This window comes from Epinephelus moara, chromosome 20 (assembly GCF_006386435.1).
Source record: "Epinephelus moara isolate mb chromosome 20, YSFRI_EMoa_1.0, whole genome shotgun sequence".
Classification (NCBI taxonomy): domain Eukaryota; kingdom Metazoa; phylum Chordata; class Actinopteri; order Perciformes; family Serranidae; genus Epinephelus; species Epinephelus moara.
In genome coordinates, this window is record NC_065525.1 from 9,791,884 (window position 1) to 9,809,088 (window position 17,205).

General features: G+C 41.0%; 3 protein-coding genes across 3 annotated transcripts in view; 2 read left to right on the forward strand and 1 right to left on the reverse strand.

The window, feature by feature from the left end:
- The window catches only part of LOC126408262 (histone H4), a 583,921-nt gene that overhangs the window by 219,798 nt on the left and 346,918 nt on the right, over positions 1-17,205 (reverse strand). The window lies entirely within an intron of this gene.
- LOC126408036 (cytochrome P450 2K1-like) lies at positions 9,187-14,091 on the forward strand. Its single transcript, XM_050073390.1, is given in 8 exon segments — positions 9,187-9,202; positions 9,275-9,427; positions 9,705-9,826; positions 11,070-11,270; positions 11,568-11,607; positions 11,610-11,668; positions 12,840-12,981; positions 13,071-14,091. Coding segments are annotated over 8 exon segments (921 nt in total). The 3' UTR covers positions 13,259-14,091.
- Positions 16,815-17,205, forward strand: part of LOC126408226 (cytochrome P450 2F2-like) — a 10,818-nt gene continuing 10,427 nt past the window's right edge. Inside the window, exon 1 of the mRNA XM_050073672.1 lies at positions 16,815-17,015. Within this exon, the coding sequence (XP_049929629.1) occupies positions 16,854-17,015 (162 nt within the window). The 5' untranslated portion in view covers positions 16,815-16,853. The remainder of the gene's footprint in view (positions 17,016-17,205) is intronic.

Sequence of the window (17,205 nt, forward strand, 5' to 3'; positions counted from 1 at the left end):
CATGTGAAAACTCCCTGGGCAAATAATACGGCCTGTGTCCAACAGCAAACAGTTCAATGTCCGGGCAACAGATACATTCCTTAATAGAAATATGGTCAGGACTGCACCAGCGGTTATTTACTAGAACGGCAAGCCCCCCTCCTTTGCGCTTACCGCTCTCGGTGCAGTCTTGGTCAGCCCGAACAGTCTGAAAGCTGCTGATGGAGACGTTGTTGTCAGGAATGTCCTGGTGAAGCCATGTCTCAGTGAAGCACATAAGACTACATTCCCAGTACTCGTTCTGACTCCTGGCGACCGCTGTCAGCTCGTCCATCTTATTTGCCAGCGACCTCACGTTGCCCAAGACGAGAGAGGGGAGACACGGCTTATATCTTCTCTTCTCCATAAGCCTCCATTGTCTCAACCCTGCTTTTTTCCACCGCTGTTTACTTCCTCCCCTGCATCCTCTGTGTGTTTTCCTCCACAGTTCAGCTGGTATCTCCGATGTTCCGACCGCCAAGCCGGCCGGCCTCAGCACGATCAGCTGATCTCTGGAGTAAACAATGCAGCCATGAAGTTGTTGTGCAATGGTGCCGGGTCCGAATGAAATAAGTAATTCCAGAGTGAGGAAAACGAGCACAAGTCTCTCAATCAACATGTTTGGAGAGGGCGCAGTTTCAAAATGTCAGTCACAAAAAAGCAAGCACAAATACCAAACTTAATAAAGCAAAAAAGTATGAAAACTGAGAAAACAAGCAGGAGCGACTGCAACAGGCTGCACACGCGGGCGCATGCGCACTGGTATGATAAAACTGGTCAATCATCTCGTCTCTTCAGTCCAGTTCGGTCCACCATGTTTGCTTCAATCATCCTGCTATGGCTCTGCATTGGCTTCCTCATCCTTCAACTCAAACCCCGGAGGCCCAAAAACTTTCCACCAGGACCGCCTATCCTGCCCATACTGGGGATCATTTTGCACATGAGCCTGGAGAACCCCCTGAAGGACTTTGAGAGAGTAAGAAAAACACTGAAATGAATAATGCTGCTCCTACAATGCCTTAAATTGTCATCATTGCTGTAACTACTGTCAATAGTACTTAAAGGATAACTTTGGTATTTTTCAACCTGGGCCCTATTTCCCCATGTGTATGTGTGCGTATGATTCATGGGTACCACTCGTTCTAAAATTGGTTCACTATTGAGGGAGGCGGATGCAGCCGGGAGCCACGAAACGAGCTAAAACGGGGGCAAATGCGTCCCGTATAAGTTTGCGCAGTAAAAGTGCTTTTTTTCGCCACTGACTGGTTCAGATCGCCAGTGCTATCTCTGTAAATAGCATACTAGCCTTTCCCTTACCTCTGGGCTGTGTGATGTCACGAGCTTTGCTCCACTGTGTCTGTAGCTCTCTCTACTCGTGGGACAGCCGTTTTCTTGAGGAAGAGGTGTTTCGGGATTGGATGTCTTCTCTTCTTCGGCTGGCAGTAGTCATCTTGGGAAAAGTGAGCACTGCAGACCCGATGGTCTGCAAGGCGTAGTGTCTGGACAGGAGTGTTAGCATCCATTTGTAGCACGACTAGCCACAACTTCAGCATCTCGCCGTCCGACAAAGGCAGCCTATGAAAGCTGTACGGGGTGTTGCGCAACATCCTGTTCTTGCGTTCGGGAAAAAGGCCCGTTTATTTGAGCACTCCAAAAAGTCCGTTAACACTCCAGGGGGTAGCACGTAAAAGACTCCGTCCCAAACTCTGACTCTTCTAGCGTAACGCACACACTTCATACACACATATTCACTTACAGTACCCAGCGGGGCAGCCCTCCCCCTCTCTGCTCCAACACTGACTGACAGCTGACTCCACTCATAGCACTCATAGCACTGGCGATCTGAACCGGTCAGTGGCGAAAAAAGCACTTTTAATGCGCAAACTTAAACGGGACACATTTGCCCCAGTTACCGTTTTAGTTCGTTTTGCGGCTCCCGGCTGCATCCACCTCCCTCAATACTGAACCAATTTTAGAACGAGTTGTACCCATGAATCATACGCACACATACACATGGGGAAATAGGGCCCAGATTGAAAAATACCAAAGTTATCCTTTAAAGTGTGCCTAGAATGGCTCAGTACTCACACTTTTTCTGATAGCTATTAGGTTAAAGAGTTGCTCCATTGCACTTTTAGACTTTGAATAAAAAATCAGCTGTAAGTGTAAACTAAAAACACACATGAAAGCCATAAAAATCTTTGCAGTAGGCTATATAATATACTTCCAAGGGTCAAGGTAACTCTCAACAGACTGCTTCATGTTTAACACGATTATATTACATTATTGCTGTCTGTACAGAGTTGACTGCCTGTGCATGTGGACTATAGCCAACCAGTGGTACAGGTCATAGTATTTATAAGAGTATATGGGGTTAGTTTTGTGGTGCTCCATCCATGGAAAAATCTCTTAAAATCAGCAACCTCCCTTTAAAGAGGCAATGTCTTCAAAATAATCTACAAAACGTACTGTTTCAAGTCATCATGACAAGGTTTCTGGAAAAAGACATTGCTGTTGATGATTAATTTAGTTTAGTTTATCAAGGGACAGTGTGCAATAGCATTAATCATTTACAAGAGATGAGGAGATGGTTGCACCAGATTTAGCAATAACTGTTCATTTCCATCTGTAGTCCCAACATATAATTTACAATATACACAGACCACAATCTAAAAAACAAAGAAACCTAAAATACAGATGAACAGAGGACAGCACAGAGACAGTACAGACATACAATTTCCACATTTAAAATAACCAAGTTGTTACAGTGCAGGGAGGAACAACTTACAAAACACTAAAAGGCAGTCCAAGTAGCAGCTCCTGATACAAAGTGCAAGGCAGGAATGTGCGTAGATAAAGTGCTGGTGTTGTTGTTGGTGGTCAACAAAGTGCGTGTAGCAGCAAAACAAAAAAAAAAGTTACAGAGTTGATTATAGTTTAGAGTACAGCGATAAGAAACCTAGATACCAACGATGGTAATTCGGGATTACAGGGATGATTAAATACCAGCAATGGTAATATGACAGGAATATCTTTAACAGAGCTCAGATAAACAGCAGAAGAGAGAAACGCAAAACGAGACATAATGACAGAGAATCAGACAGGAAATCTGACAGCAACACCTAATGTTGGCAACATTGTTTACTCAGGAGCCATTTCTTTGTGGCAAGGCAGAAACTGCGATAATTCCTGTTGATTTTCAAATCACTAGGGAGTCTATTCCATTCTCCGATGGCCTTGATGGAGAAAGCAGATTGACCAAAGGATGACTTTCTTTGTGGGATTTTACAGTCTCCTCTCGTCGCAGATCTTAAAGCTCTTGTTCTCTGTTCAGAGCAGGGGACTATGAATTTTTTTAATGGTGGGGGGGCCGCATTATTGATTATTTTATGTACTAAGCAAATGTTTGATAATGTACTTACATTGTCGAAGCTTAGTAAATTGTATTTGGAGAGAATGTTGCAGTGGTGGTGCTGTCTTGGTTTTCTGTCCAGAACCTTCAATGCTTGCCCGTAGAGAGATCTGATTGGATTTACAGTGGTCTGGTTAGCTTGTGTCCAACATGGCATGCAGTATCTCATGTAGGGGAGTATCATAGCATTGAAGTACATTTTTGCAGCATCAGTTGTTAAAAAACTGATATGACGAAAGTTCATGATGTTGAATTTCAAAACATGAGCCATTTTTTTTATGTGTTTTTTAAAGCTCAGATTTGAGTCAAGAGTAACCCCCAGGTATTTAAATTCCTCAACATTTTTATCATTTGTCCTTTTACAAGTATTTCAGGGTATCTACATTTCTTATTCTGTTTCTGAAAATACATAGTCACTGTTTTGTCTGTGTTCAGTGTAAGGCATGACTGGTTGAACCACTCTGATATTCTCTCCATAGCGTTTGATAATGTAGCAGCGACTTCATCATGGTTTTTCCCATGGGCAAATATAACTGTGTCGTCGGCATACATTACTGTTTCAACTTTGTCACAAATATTCGGAAGGTCATTGATGTATATACAGAACAAAAGGGGACCGAGAATCGATCCTTGGGGGACACCCATACTACAGTTTTGAAAAGATGATATTTCATTTTTGATCTTGACACATTGAGTGGGATCATCCAAGTAGGACTTCAGCCATTTAAGTATGTTAGCTGAAAGTTTAAATTTAGTTAGTTTAGATAGGAGGACTGAGTGACTCACCGTGTCAAATGCCTTACGTAGATCCAGGAAGATGGCTCCTACTACACCCCCTTTGTCAAGCTTCTCTCTGATTACCTCAAGAAAATAACAACAGGCTGTTTCAGTGGAATGGTTTGTACGGAAACCGAATTGCATTGGGTGTAATAATTTTTCATTGTCAATGTGAAGCTTCAACTGTTCCACAACCTCCTTTTCAAGTACTTTAGAAATGGCAGGGAGTATACTGATGGGCCTGTAGTTTGTCACCTCCTGCCGGTCACCCAATTTAAAAACTGGGGTTATAATGACAGACTTCAGGGGAGAGGGGAACATACACCTGTCTAATGAGAGGCTGGTGATATGTGCTATTGGCGAGGCTAAAGTGTCCTTGTGGTTTTTTAAAAAGGCTGGGTCGAGTCCCCAGGAGTCCTTAGCTTTGGAGTTGGAAAGGGAGGTGAGGATTTTAACAATACGTGATTCATTTACATCAGAAAAGTACAGTTGAAAATCTTCAGGTGTGGGTGAGCTGAGTATCACACTTGATAGACCACCTGCATCACATGATTGATCACCTGCAACACATGATTGTTCACCTGCAACACATGATAGACCACTTGTAACACATGATTGATTATTTGTAACACATGATTGGTTATTTGTTACACATGATTGGCCATCTTTACAGGATCTACCCAATTCAGACACAGAACAATTGATATAATTATTAAAAGTATTTGCCATCTCAAGGCTATCATTCACAGTAGTATGTGCAGTCACTCTGAGCTCTAGTGGGCTGCTATGATTTTTGTTTTGTTTCCTGCCAGTTAATTTGTCAATGCAGTTCCAGATCATCTTGTTGTTTCCTTTGGCTTGTTGTATAATATCTCAGAAGAAGTTTGCTTTAGCCTTTCTAAATTGTCTTGTTACTCTGTTTCTGAGACTTTTAAATATTAATCAATCGGTTTCCTGTCCAGATTTCAGAGACTATTTGAGAGCTGCATCCCTATTTTTTAGCAACAGCCCTAGTTCTGCATTAAACCATGGCAGGACCTGCTTCCGTTTGTGCTTAAAAAAATTTGATTTAGTGAATTTAAACAGTAGGTTTGAGAGTATTATTTGAAGCTCCTTATATGCCTGCTCACAACATACATTATCAATCACTTTGTCCCAGTTTGTTAGTTTCAGTTCAGTTTCCAGTTGATCTAAATCATTCTTGGGTATGAATGATGTTGCTATATCCTTTTTTACTCCCTTTGGATTCTATCTCTGTTTGTTTAACCGTCGTGTTACTAAAGTTAAGTTATGATCAGAAATGCCTGTGATGAGGTTATAGCTTTTAGAGACACGATCAGGTTTATTAATAAAAATTAGGTCCAATAGAGTTTTTGAGGATTTTGCTATTCTCGTAGGATTTTTAATTATCTGTGTCAGATGGAATTTGTCAGTCAGGTCCTTCAATTTTTTGCGCCGGGATTTGTCTAGCCAATCTAAGTTAAAATCACCCATTAGAATAACTTCCTTGTTACAGATTTTAAGGATGTCGGCTAGATTGTTAAAAAAAGTCACATTTTCTTTGGGTGGTCTGTACAAGACAATGACACTAAAGCACATTTCTGGAGACAATGTGATTTTGACTCCAATACACTCTACATCATTTTGAGGGAGATCAAGCTATGTGCATTGAAAACTATTTCTGATATATAACATCACTCCACCGCCTTTGCCATGAGTGCGGTCTCTTCTAAAGATGTTATAACCCGCTATATTAGTAATGCCGGGGGGGCTAGCTGGCGTTAACCAAGTCTCAGATAGACCAAGAAAGTCCAAGTTTGAGTCAGAGAGGAGTTTTTCTAGTTATCAGTTTTTGATATCATGCTTCTAATGTTAATGTGTCCACCGAACACCCCTTCGGGTTTAGCTTTGGGGTCCCATAGGACCTTTGCGTGATTTACAGTCTGGAAGAATTTTGTATTTCTTTGTTTCACTGTTACCTTTGATGTTGGGCAGTGATCTGGAAGTGCTAGCCTCCTGTTTGATGGTGTTACCTTCCTGACTACTGTTGATGATGGGGAGGTCCCCTCTGCTGCTAGGCTAATAGCTGTCGGCACGACCTCGCTGATGGCCGCTGGTGGTGTTAGCTTCCCGGCTGGAGGTGTTCGTTCCCCGAAATAGAAATGCGTCAATGACACCGCTGTCATATGACGCCGCCGGAGTGTTTTGGCCTGTAGAACAGGCATGATGTTTAATAGGGCAGGGAATGAATTATCAAACTTAGCTAATTAAAAAAAGTAGACATAGTATGTCAATAATGTATTTCCTCTTATTCATGTAATGTATGTACAGCCTGTTCTCAGTTCCAGGTCATCAACTACCAGCGCTTTGTCCCGCCCCTGAGTGTGTGATATCAAGGCCAAAGGCTCCCTCCAGTGTCTTAATGAGGCTTAATTAACTCCAATGTAAACCCATCCGAGCCCATACGAGTCCCTGACAGCAACTGACATAATATAAAGAGAGAGAAAGTCTGCATGGGGTGGAAGGAAGGAGAAGTGGATGGGTCTTCGAACAAACCCTGCCTGTCACCCAGGTGACCACAGTTCATGTCCTGTGTGAAACCAGTAGAAAATGATGTATTTACATCACTTTAAGTTTTATAAAACATGATCTTTTTTCTAAACCTAACCCAGTAGTTTTGTTGCCTAAACCTAAACTCAACAGTTTCACAACATTAAAAACATATTAGTGTTCCATGTATCACATAGAGATGTTAAGGGGTGCCCTATGTGCCACTATCAGACACCAAGGGGCACGATAAAGCACCAGTGGTGTAGTTGACAGTATGTTCAGATATGTTCTGCCTGTTTACAGTTAACCCACCTGTCAGTAGATAAGCCATTGGAATATCTAGGAGAGTATACCAACTTCATTCATGGTACCTACCCACCTACATAGTAGCACACCCACCTCATCAACTACCACTACACAACTGCAAAGCGTCAGTATTTGACGACCTGGGAAATAGAACTGCTTGGTATGTAGGGATGGGACTAGCTACCAGTATCACTGTATGTCTTGTTAAAAAGTATAGTCATAGTGCACTTAAGTTTTTATTGCCATTATTATCAGAGTAAATAAAATTGCGCCCCAGGTGCATGCTGGGAAATGGTGAAAAAAGGAGAAACGAGAACCTGGCTGGGCGAGAAAAAAGGGTCACCTTTTCCCTAGAATGTTTTCGTAGAATTCTGTGTTTTGTTTTTATCACAAAACATATTGCAGACTTTTAACACCACACAACTCAAAAGGAGGGAACAGTACACTATCTGGTTTTCCAGAGAAAAGGAGGTTGGGCTGTAACTGCCTATAAGCCTCCCTTTAAAGTAGTGCTGCACGATTTGATAAAAATGTGCGATTGCGATTATGGTGGACAATATCGCGATTTGCGATTGCGATTACAATATAGTTACAATAAAATATAATAAATAAATGGTATCATGAGTCTTTTTGCGTGATTCAGTGTTTTCCCTACATTATATTAGGGGGGCACTGACCTGACATAGTTATTGTTATGGACAGACAGTGTGTCAATGACCATCAACAGACTGAGCACAGTCAAACACGCTGCTCACACAGCAGCGCAGCACGGAACTGTACACACAGCGCAGCGAGCCTGTGTTGCGTTCAGGCGTTGTCACGTAAATGACAAATTCCAGCACGCCATAGCACGACATGTGTCAAGTGGGCCGAACCCGAGCAAAATTGCTCAATTTTTCATTTGTTATGGAGTCCATGATTTCCCTGTGACACTTACAAATGTTTGCTTAACTGTGCTTGGATGTTGTTTTATGAGGCTCTGGCGGCTTTCAGTTGTCTCATTGTCTTTAACGTTACACGGCTTGGCTTTCTCTCGCATGCACTCTTCCAACTTTTCCCTGTGCTGTCTCAAGTGTTGATATAGATTGGTCGTGTTGCCGCGGGATGTGGCGACTTTAACTTTTAAACTTTTACACAGCACGTTTTTCAGGTATGGCGACATTGGACAGAAAGACGTGCTGTGTAAAAGTTTAAAAGTTAAAGTCGCCACGTCCCGTCTCAAGTGCTGATATATATTGGTCGTGTTGCAGCGGGACATGGCGACTTTAACTTTAACACTTACACAGCACGTCTTTCTGTTCAACGTCGACTGCTACTCTTTTAAAAGTTTGATTCCAAGACCAAGCCCTTTCTTGAAAATTGAAAAATTGAAAATCTATCCATCTGTCTGGATTGCTGCCACAACGTTCCCAAAATTCATTATTTTCTAGTGAATTTCAGCAATGTGAGAGAACGTTTGATCCCATAACCAAGCACTATCATTGAAAGTCTATCAAACTGTCTGGATGTCACAGCTTGTCCAACATTCATTATTTTAATACGTTGTAACAATGTGAGAAAAGGATTGCATCTAATGGGACAGGATGAGAAAGAGATGCATGTTTATTTTGAAGTCATATAAGCAACTAAAATATTGAAAGAGATTCAAAAGATGAAGGGGAAGAAGAATCAGCATTGTGTATATAAAATAGAATTTCATCTGCAAATAAGGAAATATAATGAAAAGAGTTGTGTAAAGTGGTTGTCATAAAATTGAAGCCAATGTGGAAGTGCAGCCCAACCAGAGCCCATGCTGTATTTAAAAGGGTTCAGAGAAAAGATAATTAGTTTGATGATAGAGGAGCATTGTAAGCTCCTTAATCCAGCTAATGAATTTAAAACTGATCACAAGGTTTTTCTGCCTCAAGTGAACCAGAATCTTATAATCACAGGAAATCATGTTCGTTCGTTAGTATAACTATGGGCAATCACTATAAATAAATCTTACTGATTTTAATCTTGTTGTCTTGAATAGGCTTCCCCGCAAGTCTCAAGTTTAAAATTAGAAAATACACTATACAGTACTTTGGAGAGAAAATAATAAAACAGGGTAGAAAGTAGATGAGCTCTGGAAGAGAAAAGCAATGATCACATTGGACAGTGAGAAAAGTTTACATTAGATGACCTGTAAGATCACACTGTATGCTCTTTGTGTCATTATACGTGTTGTAGGAGTGATTCTGGCAGATTATGGCCCAAGTTGGAGGGACCATCGCCGCTTTGCTCTGATGACCTTGAGGAGATTTGGTCTGGGGAAGAATTCCATGGAGGAAAGGATTCATGGAGAGATAAAATACATCATTGATACACTGGAGAAGAGCATTGGTATGTCATCTGTGGGTCCACACAATCATCACATGAATGGCGGTAAAGTTTAATCAGTGACACTGACATCTGAGCATCACAAATACTCTGTTATTTTATAATATGACTAGATGGATTTCAATCATACAGTTCCATTAATGTCAGGTAGAGTTTTGTATTATGCTGGTGTTAGTTTTTGTTCTTATATATTGTTGTACAATGCTATGTTGTGTATTAGTCAACAGTATTTCTTTTACAGGCAAATCCATGAGTCCCCAAGTCATGTTTCATAATGCAGCGTCCAACATCATCTGCCAGGTTCTGTTTGGTACACGCTACGAGTATGATGACGAATTCATCAAAGTGATTGTTCAGTGCTTTACTGAGAATGCCAAGTTGGCCAATGGACCGTGGGCTATGGTGAGTAAATGGCTGATTCGGCAAAATGGAAAAGGGAGTGGTTTCCTGCTGAGAGTAATGCAGTAAGAGCAGTAATCTCACTACAGCAAATATGGTGGGACATTTAGGCACCTAAACTAAAAACTACAAACTTGACAGAGGAAACAGAGCTGAAGTGATGCTGCTTCTGGTGCATAAATGCACACAGTGTCTCTCTTAATGGGGAGTCTATGTGCAGCTCTGTTTTGCTCTCTACTATGTTACTACTATCTTAGAGAATGTAATTGATATTTTCCTCTTGGTGATGTATTATTTCGCCTACCCACAACTTATCTGTGCATCCCTGTGTGTGTGACAAGCACATTGTGAACCTGCCCATGTGTTTTTATTTTATCTTATAATAGCAGGACAATACTGCGTCACTGACGTTATATCAGGTTTTTGTTGGTCAATGACGCAATCGCTTTCTGCTGACTTAAAGTAGAAATACACCAACAATGAGCTCGACCACACTTAACTCTAAGACCTGCACGCCCATGGGCGCACAGATGGGCCCAAGTACATTTGCTACCTTTACAACATGGGCTCTGTCTATGAAATTGATAACTGAGTCAGTCTAAAACATGCAATGACAGATGGGCTGTGCACCGCTTTGCGCCAGGTGTAAGATAGGTTCTAAAGGGTCTACAGTAAAACTATCAGCTCTGTGAGGCTGCACAGGCTCAGTGGTGCTTTGAGGTAAAGGCTAACTTTAGCACGCTAACATGCTAATGTTTAGCAGGTATGTTAAACATGTTCACCATCATAGGTCAGTACATTAGTGTGCTAACATTTGTTTACTGGCACCAAACAAAAACTACCACTGAGACTGATGAGACTGTGATTAGTATTGTGGGTATTATTTGATGAAAAACAACAAATTAACATTTTGACCTGCTGAGACAGATCGACATTGACATCCCTGCATTACATTTAAAAATGTAATGTAATCTGTCTTAAACCTAATACACACCCTAAATCTAACATTGCCCAGAGCAACGCTAAAAATACTGCTACATTGTTATAGAGGTCAAACTTTGCAACATGGCATCCTAACTATGGATTTTCCATCCATCTGTATATTCATTCATATTTGGGTCCTGGTTAGGTTTGTGATGGCAGTAGGCATCTGCATTATTTAGGTTTGAGGAAAGATGACTGTACTTTTTCCTGCTCACCTGCAAAATGTGCCAGGGTGCACTGAAGATTTTGGGTTGATTAAAAGGGTTCGGCCACACTGTTCTCCAGGACCTCTTTGAGGCTACCTCAGTTCAATTACTGCATTTTCAAACCATTCATAGTTGGTTATTGGACTTATTATATTGTCTCTGCTGTACCAGAGCATTGTCAGCAGGAGATAGACAAGGTGTTGGAGGGGAAGGATCGAGCCAGTTTTGATGACAGGCACAACATGCCCTACATGCAGGTACATCATCAGACAGATTTCTCATAATATTTACATTTTTATTTTGTGTGTACACATGAGTCTGAGTAGCAGACATGAGAGCATGACATGAAGTCTGCTAAAGCTAGCAGTTAAACCAAACAATAAATCTGGGGAGAGAACATGTTTACCTTTGTAATAAGTGTTGCTAGTGGGTTCCCATATTGCAAGTTTATTGGGATGCTTTTTTGTAGCTGAGCCTCTGAGAGCCTGCATTGTTTTCCTTCTCCCCAAAGTTAGATAAAGCATAAGAATGTGTTAAACTCTCGATTCATCAAGGCTGTGATCCATGAAGTGCAGAGAGTAGCCAACACTGTTCCACTAGCGTCTTCCACTGTACAACTAAAGACACAGAACTCATGGGATATTCCATTCCTAAGGTAAGAAGCAACCGGCCTTAAAGGGACAGTTCACCCCGAATTCAAAATACATATTTTCCTCTTACCTGTAGTGCTATTAGATTGTTTTGGTGTGAGTAACTGAGTGTTGTTGAGTTCAGCCATAGAGATGTCTGACCCAGTTCACAAGATAGTCCACTGACTGTGTTATGAGCAATTTCAGGTAGGAACTATTTTCTTTCTGTAGAGCTACACCTGCCAACTGTATCACTGTGCAGAAGGAAGCGTGCATCTACTCGTGGACGAAAGGCTTAGCTCGTGATAGTATGAGATTTAAACATTAATGGCGTCCTCGTTGGCCGAGCTGTAACATCAGCGAGCTCAGTGGTGGAGAGCTAGCAGTAGATTCACGCTCCCTTCTGCATGGTGATACAGCTGACGAGTGTAGCTCTATAGAAAGAAAATAGTTCCTACATGAAACTGCTCACAACAAGATCTGTGTATTATCTTGAGTAATCAGGTCATGATTTCTGGGGAGAGACATTGCTGTTAAGTTTTTCAAATGTTTTTTTTTCCCACTATATTGGAGAGAGGGCAGGCATCTCTCCAGCACTCAGCAACTCACACGCACTATAGATAAAAGGAAAAATATGTCATTTTGATTTTGGGGTGGCTCAGTGATACAGTGGTTTGCAATGTCACCTCACAGCAAGAGGGTCCCTGATTCAAATGTCAGTGTAGGTTTTCTCCAGGTACTCTGGCTTCCTTCCACAGTCCAAAGACGTGCAGGTTAGGTTAATTAGTAACTCTAAATTGCCCATAGGTGTGAATGTGAACATAAATGGTCGTCTTTCTCTATGCGTCAGCCCTTTGATAGTCTGGCAGCCTGTCAAGGTGTGCCCCACCTCTCGCCCAATGTCAGCTGGGATAGGCTCCAGCCCCCCCGTAACCCCCAACAGGATAAGCAATTATGGAAAATGAATGAATGATTACTGATTTTGGGGTGAACTTTTCCTTTAAATAGTTTCTGACAATAGTAACGGCATAGTAAAGAAACTTTAATGTACTAAATCAGCACAATTCCTTACCTTGTGGTTGCAAGGTATACTCAGTGTGGAACAGAGCTGAACTTGACTTTTCTGCAAATTCTAATTCAAACTGGAATTGGCTGTAATTGGCTATGCCCTTTTTTTTATACTCATTTTCTCCTCAGGGTACACTGATCATCCCTAACATGATCTCTGTGCTGAGTGAGGAGGGACAATGGAAATACCCCAATGAATTCAACCCTGAAAACTTCCTCAATGACCAGGGAGAGTTTGTGAAACCAGAGGCCTTCATGCCTTTCTCTGCAGGTATGAGAGGATAAAAACAAACAGCACTGGTCTCACTGTGTTATATTACATGTTAGATGACTTTGAGGTTGGGTTTTTTGGTGTCTCAGGTCCTCGCACGTGTCTCGGAGAGGGTCTGGCTCGTATGGAGCTCTTCCTCGTCTTGGTGACGCTGTTGAGGAAGTTTAAGTTCATCTGGCCTGAGGATGCAGGAGAGCCAGACTACACCCCGGTCTATGGGGTCACTCTGACTCCCAAACCTTATCACATGAAGGTCCAACTCAGGGAAATGCAGTGAGCCCAGAATTTATCCAAAATGATGTTTTGACCATCATCAGGAAACAGAAAATGACCAGCCAACAACATGTTGAGCAGCAACAACAAATCTGGAACATTTTTGTACGGCCTGTAGGGCACACTGTTTGGCCCAGGGGCTAGCTTTGCTTGCCGAACTTCTATTTCCAGCTCTTGTGAAAAACTAATCAATGAATCAGTCAGTTTCTTTGTAACATGAATAAGTACAGTATAAAGTATAACTTCAACAAAATGCAATCCAGTCAGTTTCCTCAATCTGTGAATTGCAATATATTCCCTTTCCATTTCCTTTACTGCACTTCTTACATTGTAGGCTGTTTCCAGACTGCAGCCCCAAGTTGTGGGACAGCCACACAGAGTGTGTCTTTATGATATTCCAGATGATTCTGGTTGTGAAATGATTTAACTGTAGTTTTGGGTTCAGTTGTGTCGTTGTTTTACAAATTAAATCCACCACAGACTTGGTAATGTTGACGGCGGTGTCCTGGAACGGGCTCCAGACTGCGTCAGTAGTGCAGACTGTAGGATGGCCACTGATTGGCCCGACCTCTTGTGTAATATGTCTGCGTATTTTGACCTCAGCAAGATGGCCACATGGACAGGAAAGTTGTTATTGCCTAAATCTAACCAAATTTTGATTGTAATATTGCAACATAATAAAACAGACTTATTTTTCAACAAAGATTTTAACACTTTTAGAAGTAACGGAAAAAATTACGTTGTCGTGCTGATAGGGACATCAGATCAGAAAACCACTGTGAGTTTCACTGGAGAACTTGTTGCTTTCATGACATGTTTTGATATGCAGTTGGTTTATATGGGGTTGATATGATGGAGGCCCTTCTGGCCTGTTTGTTGTGTTTTACTCTGTCGTTAACATTTCTTAAAATTGCATTTTTATGATATGCATCTATGTGTTAAATAAAATAATCTGCAATATCAACAAAATCTAATCAGTCTTCCCATTGTGTTTCTGTTTTGTTGATAGACTAAAATAAATTCCAAATGGCAAAAAGTAAAATAAAATTATAGCTGCTGCGCAGCGATGGGTCGGGTCCGGGCATTTTTAGGCAATTCTGAGCAACAAGCAGAAGAATTGGAAGACATTTAGGAATTTAGCAACACAATCTGCCTTTTGCATCAGCTGAGGCTTGAACTCCCAACCTCTGAGACTAAGAATCTATCTCACTGAGCTAGTTAGTCAGTGACAATTCATGTGTGTGTGTTGACTAAGCCAGACGTGCAGGTTTAGCAGCCGTCCATGCATGGAAAAACAGATTTCAAACCACTGTAAAAAATTCAGTTATCGAAACAAAAATCTGAAAATACACATATTGCATCTAGACAGCATGGAGATGTTGGTAATTTGTTTGTAACAATGATTGATTTTCTCCATAAGTGAAAAACTGATGTTTAAAATTGCAATTTACATTGACTGCAATTGTTCACATTAGAGCAAAATTCAAAATGCTGTCAAAAATTCAGTTTTTGAGATAAAATTCTGAAATTTGCCACACATCATCTACCATGACTCTAGAATTTTGTCATTTTTTTCATGAACATTGACGATTTATTTAGCAAGAATTTGCATGTATATGTTTACAATACCGTTTACAGTCAAACATTTTGATGCACTGTAGGCTCAATTTTTGATAAATCAAAAATCTGAGAAACATAGTTTTTGTAAGACAGTCTGAAGATGCTCTGTAGCAAGTTTGGTGTCAATTGAGCAAAAATTGTGGGAGGAGATAGGTTTAATAAGTTTTACAGTTTTTGGAAAAAAACAGTGATGAACTTCATAATTTGCAATAGGTTTAAGTGTACAAAAGTTTCTTCAGTATTGGGGCTACAGTTTGGTGAAAGTTGTGAAGTTGTAGCATGTACGGTTGATTTGTTATGAATTTTCAAAGTTTTGAACTTTAGACGCTTGCTGTAGCGCCACCATCAGAACTACTGGCTTGAGTTTACAGCTGAGGATATCTGGCATGGGACTGGACCTTTGTGCAAAGTTTGGTGAGTTTTCACCCATGGGAAGTATGATTTCCTCGGAAGAAGAAGAAGCAGAAGAAGAAGAAGAGGAGGAGGAGGAGGAGGCGGCCTAGGATTATTGTTATATTAGCTGCTGGCTTGTTAGCTGTCCAGTTTGCTAATTCCATCATTCTGCACTGGTTACAGAAAATGAGGAAGAAAGTAATACAGGACCTTCAGTGCACATGACTGTGTCAGGGCCTATTCATTTTGAAAGAGCAACGGCCAATGAGGAAACACCAACACTGATGTCATTACACGCCCTGATCAATGTTGTGACTTCATCACTCACTCACAAACAGACTTTGACATTTATAGGGTATGAGTACAATGAAGCACAGCCCTTTGTTACAGTGTCAATGAAGCCATCCATGAAGGTCAGCAGTAAGTGTACTTTTTCCTCTTTTTTTCTTTTATTTTGGCTTTCTTAACAAGTCATTAAAAAAGAAAAAAAGTCGAGCAAAATTATCTTGGTTTAAACTGTATAAAGTGAGCAGTATACATAGTAAAAATAAATTGTAAGTGTTAAAGTTATTCACAAAATGTTAAAAGTTATGTAAGTGTTAATGGAAATCTGCACGAACAACTGTGTGTCAAGGTGAACAGCTTTAACCCATTAATTAATACAGTCACATCACCCTGCATTTTACAGTGACACTCTTTACTTCAGTGTTCACTGTGTTTCTGGAATGAAGGAGGGTGAACTGTAACACCTTTGAGTGTCGACAGACAGTCCTTGACGTCTTACTCCTGCCATGTGTCTATTCATCTTCATAGTATGAACATTTAGAATTGTTTGTCTTTGCATAATATAATCACATTCCTCAGAGATGGTATCACAGTTTGGTGACTGCAGTGTCTTAAATCTGAGGGAGGAAAGAAAAGAAAACAGGGTTAATGGCTCCCTCAGGTGGACAGCTTTGGGTAATGGCTTTAACATTCAATGTGAATTTGAACAGGAAAAATACTTATTGTAGCTATCTATCTAGATGTATATAAAAACAGATTAGTTGGTTTGTTTTCAGAATAAAATCAGGGAGAAGTGATCCATCTCTCTCTGACTGAAGCTCAGGTCCTACTTGTGGCCATTCAAGAGCAATTCTTACTGTAGTAAACTGTGTTTAGCTGTTTTGTGACTTGTTGTCATTTTGTGTCTCTGTGGGGATTTTTTTGCCCCTTTATAGTCTTCTATGTCTCTTTGTGGTCACTCAGTTATGGAGCCAGAGACATGTTGGAAAATGTTTTAGGTATTAAGTTATGATTCTTCCACTGCACTCTGGGTAATCAGATGCTAAATCTAACCTGGAAGGTTGATCACATCAGACAGCACTGATTATAAACACATGGCTGGTGAGAAATATTTGGCAATTCTTTAAAATTTAAGTTGTTGAATAACTAAGATGACCAGCCTCTTATCTATGAGCCAAAACAGTGTCAAAACACTGCAGGCCACATGACTGTGCAAAGGTTGTGTGTGTTCATGGACAGTCAATATAATGTCAAAGTCAGAATATAAAGGAGCGTAAATCCATCAGACTCACAACTTCATCATGTCTGCATCTGTGGTTCTCCTCTTGGTGGCTCTTGTGCTCTTCCTGCTCCTCTGTCAAACCCGCAGGGCCAAAAACTTCCCTCCAGGCCCTCGACCCATCCCCATCTTTGGAAACCTGCTGCAGCTCAATCTGGGGAGCCCCATCGCAGATCTGGAGAGGGTAAAGTTGAATTAATGTTACCAAGAGAACGTACTTGATTACTATGTTGGTCAAATCAGCCGCACGTTTTTTTTCTAGTGCGCGAATCTACTAACATTTACGGTAATCGTAATGAAACAGCTCTGAAGAGCTGCTGGTAGTGACTGTGGGTCAGATTGCAGAGGACAAGTTCAAGGATATTTTGCCGAAC